Source organism: Chenopodium quinoa, unplaced genomic scaffold (genome assembly GCF_001683475.1).
Source record: "Chenopodium quinoa cultivar QQ74 unplaced genomic scaffold, ASM168347v1, whole genome shotgun sequence".
Classification (NCBI taxonomy): domain Eukaryota; kingdom Viridiplantae; phylum Streptophyta; class Magnoliopsida; order Caryophyllales; family Amaranthaceae; genus Chenopodium; species Chenopodium quinoa.
Window position 1 is genome coordinate 14,580,622 of NW_018742204.1, and position 10,228 is coordinate 14,590,849.

At 33.5% G+C, this 10,228-nt stretch overlaps 1 protein-coding gene across 1 annotated transcript; it reads right to left on the reverse strand.

The window, feature by feature from the left end:
- Positions 1 to 5,736: 5,736 nt before the first annotated feature.
- LOC110719241 (3-ketoacyl-CoA synthase 5-like) lies at positions 5,737 to 7,494 on the reverse strand. The gene has a single exon (XM_021898142.1). The coding sequence runs from the start codon at positions 7,352 to 7,354 to the stop codon at positions 5,861 to 5,863; it is 1,494 nt and encodes a 497-aa protein (XP_021753834.1). The 5' UTR covers positions 7,355 to 7,494; the 3' UTR covers positions 5,737 to 5,860.
- Positions 7,495 to 10,228: the final 2,734 nt, after the last annotated feature.

Sequence of the window (10,228 nt, forward strand, 5' to 3'; positions counted from 1 at the left end):
ACCTCACTCACTGCACCAACCCACGACCCTTCCAAAATCACAGCACCACCACCAACGAATCGAACCACCACCGATGAACTCCACCAGCGAATCGCACCTCCGTAACCACCGATTTCGAGATTCAAGGTTTGTTTCATCAGGTTTATGTGGGTTGGGTTGATTTTCGAGTCGAGTATATTGCTCCTCCGATCGATGGTGCAAGGGGATACTCGGCGAAGACGCTGGTAAAAATGGCAAAGTAGGGGAAGGGGGATTTTTGTAGAAGAAAGAGGCAGTTGTACGTCTGCACCCAACAGTTTGTGAAAAAAAATAATAATAATTACAATTAGCTAGTCAAAAGTTGTTAATTCAAATAGTTAAAAGCTAATAGCTAGTCAAAGCAGCTTACACGTTACAACTAAAAGTCCCTAATGCTACACGAATACACGATTATACAAAGGCTCGTTTTTCTTTGCTCCCGTTATATTGTGTCACATTCTTTTGGACCCTCAATTCGATTCAACTATATTAAATTCAATATAGTTAAGTTTAGATTAGTTTATTTCTTCTCATAATTATCTTATATTAAGTTTATTTTATTGATGTTAATTATTTATATAATAATTAAATAATCAATAATTAATATAATATTTTTCTATTAATAATTATTCATGATTTATTAATAATTAGAACAAAAAATATACCTTTTTTTCTTTCAAAAAAAAGTATAATGATCGTTGATTGATATTAACTCCGGATTAATGATATATTTATCAATAATTAGTGCTCTGTATAATGATTGTTTTTTTAATATTAGGTATAATTATTGTTGATTAATGAATTAACAATACCACATATTTTATAATTGGCAATATATAATTAGTTACTACTACTCATTATGCCATAATAGATGAATAATCAAAACATAACAATGTCTTTGAAAGTCATTTATGCAAAGAACCTCTTCTCAATTCTCACCACACGAACAAATGGATGGCCTTTGATCAGCAAAGTTCTCTTTAACTTTGTACTCGATTAGTAATTGAGTTGGTCTGATTCACTTTGCTGATTATATTGACAAGTGTTGGGTCGTCCTTGGCCTAGCTTCTTTAAATTGCACCAATAAATACAAAACGTGTCACAAAATAAATTAGTCGTAATTGCTAAGAGGACAATGAAATTGAATTCAAGTATAGTTCTTGTTTAAACATTTATGACACTTTCCAAATTTTACATAATAAAATCGTACCTTTAGATTAATGACCACGGGCCATTGCACTTATATGTGGCTTAAATTGAGCTAATTCCCAGCAGTAGTTCTGCAGTTCACCACATCTCCGGCTTTTACGGCAGTACAAATTCTCAAGAATGCCCACATTTTTTAACACAATACAGTACAACATTAGTTATTCGAGTAATACTCAGCCTCTAATAACTTGAGTCATTCATAACTCAATCACACCCAGGCACCCAACATAACCTAGTAGTTTGATACCAACAAAGTATTTTGCATTTGTTGGTAATTTGGTACTCCAACTAATCATAAATTTATATCAATGCACATTATTATGATCATTAATGACTCAAGTTATTATAGATAACGAGTTTCCTATTTGAACGACAAGTAGCACATAAGTTAGCATATTGTCGGTATGTACTATATACGGATATGCCCCAAACAAACTAACTTATGTGTATTGCTTATCCTATATGACTATAAGAATAGCCGGGTTAGTAGAGTCATTCATCTTAACAACCAAGAACCAAAAAATATATATATTGGATACAAATGCGCTTGGATGTCGGAACACACCAACAAAGTTTCAATAAATGGCCTCATTTGAAATACTCCACAGGAAGAAAAGAGGAGGTAAAAGCTACTTACCTAGTTAGCCATACTGTGAAGCTAGTACACGAAAAAGTAGGTTGTTTCAGTAACGATTAATGACAGGGTGAAAAATCTGAGACCGTCCAATTAAATTTGGAATATAAACATTAATTAGTTGTTACTTACATAAAAATAATTGATAACTATTTCGTGCTTTATAGCAGCAAGACAACATTCCCATTTTAAATTTTGGCTCTTGATTGACACATTTTTCGTCAATCAAAATGGATCAAAGTGTATATGACTATATTCTATAGCTCAAAAATAAAGTGAAGATCACATTTATACTTACACTAGCTAGGTACAATCATGGCCGTTTATGAGTTTTTAGGGGCCTAAGGACAAAAAATAATTATAAATTCTTAAATGGACCTGATTCATACTAATTTATTGTACGTGGACCACTAGCATTAGGAAAATTATGGTTGTTTTATTAATAAAAAAAAGTCACTATAATAGAAAAAAGGTCTCTATATATGTTGAAATAAAAGTCATTTTGGTAATATATAGGTTATAAGAGGTTAATTTTTTAATAAAATATTTTATATACTGCTTAATATGAATAATAAAGGTCACTATGTTAAATTTAGGGTCATAACGTTGTACTTTAAGTTCACAATAATATTAAACTAGTTTTAATAAAGGTTAATTACTATGTTAAAAATAAGGTTACTATATTAAAAATAAGGTTACTATGTAAAAACTAAGGGTCACTATGTTCAATATAATGTCAGTTGCGTGTATATAAACCTCGAGTCCACAATAACATTATTGTGGAGCAGGTCCACGCAAGTCTTTTTAATTAATATTTAGGGGCCCCTATAAATTTGGGTGTTTGCGTGATATACTAGATATACATTCATTTTCCTAAAAACTATACTTAAAAATAGTATTAACTTAAAGTGCAAATTCATTAAAAAAAAAAGTCAAAAAGTCCCCCTTGATTGTTCTGAAAAAAAAAATAAAAAAATATATAAAACAGGTTTCTCCTATCCAAAAAAATTTTAATCAGGTTTTTCTAAACAAAAAAATTTTATAAAACAGGTTTCTCCTAGCCAAAATTTTTTAAAAAGGTTTTTCTGATAAAAAATGTCACTTTAAAAGATTTATCCGAACAAAATTTCCAAAAATTTATACCCTCTTTGTCTTAGAATCTCAAATTATATGTTCTAGTTTTATTTTACATAGTTTTATAATATTTCATTTGATTTTTAACTGCCTCAAATTGTTTCAAATATTATGGGACGGGACAGTAGTAAATAAGTAAATTGGAAGCCTACTATAAAAATAAACTTAAAAAATGCTAATGGTTATAGTAGAAAGAAAGTAGTAAATTAAAAATTAAAAAAGAAGTACAAAAAAAAAATCTATATCTATATCTATATCTATACTTAGTATTTAAAAACACAAACCATAATTTTTCATATGGCACATGTCATCACAAGTCACTCACTACCACATATGACACATGTCACCCCTTTTGATCTTTTTGTTTAAGGCTTTATATTCATAACTTGCAAATACAATTAAGAAAATGAAGTGTTTCATTTCCATCATAATAAAATAAAGTTGAACCAATTAATATGTATCACATAAACATATGAATTAAATTATATAAAAATTATCTTTTCAACTAATAGATTTAAAATATAACTTATACCAATATGTCATTTCATATCCTACAATCTTCATGTATATATACGTATCGAAATTCCTTTATCTTTTTCCACAATTCTACCCTCATTATTTTTTTTTAGGGATGTCAGTGGGGCGGGTCAAATAGGAGACCCGCCCCATCCCCGCCCCATTATGGGTCTCGGTTTGGCGGGTGGTGTGGCGGGTGGTGGGGATAAAAACCATACCCGTCATGGGTGATGGGGCGGGGGTGGATTTTAAGTTGTACCGCCCCATTTTGTACTCGCCTCATCCCCACCTCATACCCACATTTATATATCTTTTAAAGCAAAATTACATACTTTTATTCTATTTATAAAATAATTACATGAAATACAATATTAATTATAATACTTTGTACGACTCTTATATTATAACATAAAAATGTGTATAGAATGTTTTATTTTATAATTTGTATTAATTATGTAAGATTGTGTATTTGAGATACGGATATTAGGTGGATATTGGGTGGGGATTAGGCAGGTCTTTGGCGGGGATTAGGTGGGGATGGATATCCAAGTGGAGGTGGGGCGGGGATGATTTTGGAGTTGTACCCGGTGGGGCGGGGATGGGGATGAAAATTGGACCCGCCGCAGGGATGGGGATGAAAATATTAGGTGGGGATGGGGATGAGAAGGCCAACATCCGCCCCGCCCCGCCCCATTGACATCCCTATTTTTTTTCCTTTTAAGTCTTAGCAATGAAACAATTACTTCGTATTTCATATCAAAAGTTTCAACTATTGAAAAACATACCTACATATGAAATAACCTAGATAAGAACCCGCGCACCGAACAAACCAAAAGGCTAGTTGAATTAAAAACATATGACAGGTCTCGTACCTAAAACACAAGGCTTATTAAAGCCCACTATAACAACATGCTATAACCATTAAGTTGTTTTCTTATTTCTCAAATATTTAAGGAGATTAATTATTATAACTTAAATTTTACTCCGTTTATCATTCAAACAGAGATTTTGATTTGGGGCCCCTGGGCGGTTGACCCGGCTGCCCTGCCCCAGCGACGGCACTAGGTACAATATTGTCCAACATAAACTTCTTCAAGAGAGCTAGCTAAATTGCATCTTTTTTGAAAGAGGGCCTTCCACCAGAGCTTGTGATTGGGGCTTGGTTTTCTGTAAATTTTAGGAAATTTGTCTAAAACCACCTACTTGTATTAAATAACACTTTTTTTTTTGTCTAAAACCACGCACCCTCAATAAAAATTGTTGCCTAGTACCACCCAAATTAATATTATGTTGTCAAATAATGCCACCTATCACTGGAAATTAGACCTTGATTAAATTGTCCGGCGTTGACCCTAAGACGTGCCTTGACTTCCTTTTTTTTTTCCTCTCTTCTCTCTCCTTATTCTAAAACCCATCCTCTAAACTTCATTATTCCATGGCCTGATTCCTAACCTTTCTTCATCTTCTACTCCTCTCCCCCTTGTTTGTCTATAATTTTTTGGATTAATTTCATGTTCTTTATTTCTTTTTTACCCCAAATCAAAAAGGTTGATTTCGTGTGGATGACTTGTTTTATCTAGGTGGGATATGAGTTAAGGATAATTCAAAGGATTTTGCTACTATTCAATAATGGGTGATAAGAATTTTAGAACTTAAGAAGTAAAAATGGAGATTGAAAAGAGAATAAGGAAGAAGAGTGGAGAGAGAAGAGAGGGCATCCAAAATATCGAAGGAAAAAAAGAAAGAAGGAGGATCTCGTGCAAGTCATGTGCCTTAAGTCAATGCCAAAGTTTATGGTCAATGCCGAAATGTTGAGTCAGGTGGTCATTGACGACAAAAATTTTAATTTGGATGGTGTTGGGCAACATATTTTTAAGTGGGTGGTTTTTAACAAAAAAGTATTTTAAACTGGTGGTTTTAGACAAAATTTCCTTGATTATACTTAAATAACTCTATTGTACTTGTAAAATATTGTGGTATAAAGATTAGAAATTTAAATATTGACCTTATCATTTTCGACCAAGATTTGTCACTTTCTTACCGAATAAATGCCAAAAATACCTCTGATTTTGATTTCATATCTCAATCACCATACACTGAATTCATTGCACAACAATTTTAAATAAAAAAACAGAATCAAAATCAAAACTGAAGACAACTACTGCACCACCAATAGCAACACCCAACAAAATGCAGTATATTCATGAAACCATCAATCCCTTCAATTTAAACTCAACAGAATAGATCATATTTATTTCTTGATTATCAAATACTAGAAATCACATTACAAATCACACCCTTGAAACTCATCCATTACAGATAAATTAAACTAATTAATTAAGAGATTAATTAAAACTTGACAACTTCAGGAATATGAAGAGGATACTTATCAATACAGTCAACCCAAGGACTATCTTTGCTAACAGAAGTAACACCTCGTAAACACTTCCAAGTAGCACTATTACACTTAAACCCACTTCCAAACCCAATTTGCCAAACTCTATCACCCTTCTTCATCCTCCCTTTGGCCTCAATGTAGGCCAACTCGTACCACAACGACGACGACGAAGTATTTCCAAACCTATGTAGAGCCATCCTAGATGGCTCTACATGCTCACCTGACAACTGAAGGTTCTTCTGGAGTTCATCAATAACCGCTCTACCACCAGCATGAATACAAAAATGCTCGAACGCCTGCTTGAAATCGGGTATATAAGGCTTCCATTTGGTGTTAACGAGCTTCCTCCCGATTAATGAGAGTAGAAAAAGGAGTTGCTCGGAAGTTGGTAGGACTAATGGACCTAAAGTAGTAATGTTTGATTTTAGCGCTTCGCCTGCTATAGTCATAAGATCTTTTGAAAGTGAAGTCCCAATTATACCACAATCATCTTCTTTTTGAAACACACAGTTATAAGCCTTGTCGTCGGCTCCTTTGTGTGTTCTTACTACGTGCAGAAGGCGGTACTTAGCCCGCCTTCTGTACGCAGTCTTGTTAGAAAGAAGAATAGCCGCTCCTCCCATTCGAAACAGACAGTTTGGGAGGAGCATAGCTCTTTCTTTCCCACAATAAAAATTCGGGACTAAAATTTCCGTACTTATAACGATCGCATTAGAGTTAGGATGAGCCTGTAAAAGATCCTTAGCTAAGTCTACTGATATTAATCCTGCACTACAACCCATCCCAGATAAATTAAAGCTCTTAATATTACTCCGTAACTTATACTTGTTCACCACCATTGCTGACAAAGACGGAGTAGGAGAAAACAAGCTACAATTAACAATCAAAATATCGATATCCTTTGCCTTAACTCCGGTACTGGTAAACAGCTTGTCTAGGCAGCTGAAGATAACATCCTCAGCTTCCTCGCGAGCTGCAGCCATACTCGGCGAAGGCGGGATGTAATGAATAGGGGCAGGCAAACACGTCTCTTCGCCTAACCCGGAACGTTCTAGAATCCTCATTTGGAAGTCTACACTTTTCTGGTCTTTTACAATGTGTTTGGAATGTTCCATAAAAGCCGAAAATGGAACCCTAAGCATAGCGGGTGGCTTAAAACAAGCGTAGTCCACCAAGTACACGGCCCGTGGGCGGGACGTGTAGTACAAGGTGGACACAAATACAATAACTAACAAAGAAGATATAATTTGTAACGAGTTAAGGTAATGGAAAGACGAGAATACTTGGATGATCTCGCACGGGCCGTGTTGGAGAAGGTGTAGTAAGATGCTTAACATGACTAGAATAAGCAAGAGAGAAATGAAGTGATTAACTAAGTATTGGTAACCGAGTTTTACGTATTTGAGCTTCACTGAGCTTAAGAAGTCGGGTAAATTTGGGGTCATTTTTTGTTGTTGTTTGTGAGTTGAATTGCAAAGAAAGTGTAAAGAATGAGGTGAGATTTAAAGGAAATGGGAAAGGCAATGAATGGGGAGACGGATGAGAGAATTAAATGAAGTTACAAGTAATCTAGCTAGCGTCACTCAACGCTCTGAATTGTGGTTTGTTATTGAATGGCTACATTTATTCTTTCTACTTCCGACCCAAAAACTAACCTTGCTTTGTTTTGTTAGGAGGAAGTCCGCACCAATAATTACTCGTTATGATTAACAATAACAATTGTCCATTAGTTCTTTTACACTACTGTATTATATTCAAATATCATAATATATTCAATATTAGTCAAGGACAATTGTTATGTTAGTGACTTATGCTTTGGATTATTTTAGTCATGCTCATATAAACCATCTTATAATGTTAGTGACTTAGTCATGCTCATATAAACCATATTATGCTAGTGACTTTAGTGATGGTCATATAAACCATACAATATTCAAACACATGCAATAGTATATCTCATATTTCTAACCTTTTTCTTGATTAGTTTCTATAATATAATCTACTGTATTTCTTTACTTTTCTTGTTAACTTGGTACTAAGATTATATGTTGTAGTAAAATAAAAGGTTTCCTCCCTGTCTGGAAATTTAATAAGTGTGAAAAAGTTTAATGGTTAATATATAATATTTTTTACATTAGGGTATGGAAGAAACTTGCTGGCCATAATGCGGCCAATGCTAAAGCAACTACAGTATATATTTTATAATTTGTATTAAGAGATTTTCTATGTGCATGGAAATCTGGTAAACTAAAAGTGGTCTTTTCATGCTAAACACAAGAATCAATTCAATTTCAGTACATGAAGGAATTGAATTGAACCTTTTTAGGGACAAGAAAGAAACCTTTTAAATTAAGAGATTTAATTAAGACATTTAATCAAAAGAGTTGAATTGAATTAATTATGAAATGAGATTGGATCGAGGTGGAATTCCTAGGATGGTAGTAGATCTGTACATGATAAGGTATAGATGAACTAAATCACTTATAGTATGTTTATAGGACGGCAATAATTATATCTTAATATGCTATATGGCTAAATGTTAGTCATTCATTGTCACACACATCACACATGTAGTTACTATATCAACTATAGACATAAAAATTATTGATCCACTAAATCCGTGACGGGTTAGTATCAAATTAATTAAAATCCACCAGAATCACCATCTGTCCCATTTAATGCATTTTTGTTAACATAGTTAATACTAGTTTTATTTACATGTATTGTTTATCATAATGGATCATCACATCGGGACAAAAGTTTACTTGTCTTAGGTTTTTCGGTCTTTCTTTTAAAAAAAAGAAAGATACACGATTAGCTTAGATTTTGCCTTTTGTTACAAGGTTTTCTACAGACATTCAATATAGATGGCGCCACGTAATTGAAATTAGCTAAGTTTAGGATTGGAAATTAATTATGAAATTTGGTGCGAATACAAATATGACGAATGACGAACGGAGTGCATCAAACTTTGATGCATGATATGTTCTGTACGTAGTATATAAATAAATATGGGGTAATGGGGGTAGCTAAGACGATTTTAGGGAGGAAAAGCCATAAATACGATATCTGATCTATGATGTTTGAATATGGGTTCAGCTGAAAGTATTCCTTATTTTAGTGGAAGGATACCTCCTTTTTAACCTCTAGCTAGTACGAGTAGCACCTGAATTTTATGTTACTCGGTTCTCCTTATAAGCTACTGTATAATAGTCATGTAATTATATAAAATGAATTTGTAATATATAATTAAAACATATGTTCTTGTAAAAAAAATAAAATAAAAAAAAATAAATAAATCCTATGATGCTTGTATTATCCACACATGCCAATTATTAACACTCAATAATATCCCCTAGGTTTTTATAAAAAGAACATTCAATATCAATTTTTTCCAAATAACGGGATATTCTTTATTTCTCATAATGAGAAACAAATTTTGTTCACATTTTCGTAAATAAATTAATAACTTTTTTTTTTTTAATTATTGTGGGCTCTAAAATTGAATAAAGTTGTTGGTTTATTTACGAAAATGCCATGTGAGAAACAAAATTTGTTTCTCACGATGAGAAACTAGGGCATCTTCCCAAACAATATATATATATATATATATGTGTGTGTGTGTGTGTGTGTGTCCTACTCCTCCTATTGTTGGAGAGTAACACTTTATAAGGTTAAGTGGATACGGGGGTACAATAAAAAACCCAGACTGAAAAGGGACTTGAATCGGACCAGACCATTAAATTCAAGTCTGTTGTTGGTCTGTGCAAACAGGTTCAAGTCCGGTCCAACCCGGCCGGTTCACCCCTAACTAGCTCCCCTAGGGGTTTACATAAAACATTCGGATCGGCGGATTCGAGTCCACTGCCAGTACGTCCGCGTAAATCGGTCTTACCCGGTTCATTCAGGTACATTCGGCAGTGGTCCGGATCCGGACCGGTGTACACCCCTATAAACAACTACTCCTCCTATTGTCATATGATTTTAGGATGGAATCACTTTGGATTAGTGAAATAATCTGTAGAAAACAATAATAGAGGATATAAAAATTAAATAGCGTGATCAATTCTAGAACCTTTCCCTAGGACATCACCTTTCTATTTTATAATTGGACATTATCCCATTTAATCTGTTACTTTTCCATCTTCTTGGTCTTTAAAATGGTGCTTTCGTGTGCACCAAAAGTTTTCTTTGTTGAAATGAAAATGAAATGTTATTTTCAAATTTATGTTATTATACTTGTATATTTATTGGAGAATAATGTACGTTAGTTCCAAAATGACTTGTATAATATACGTTATTTTTTGTTCATCATTATT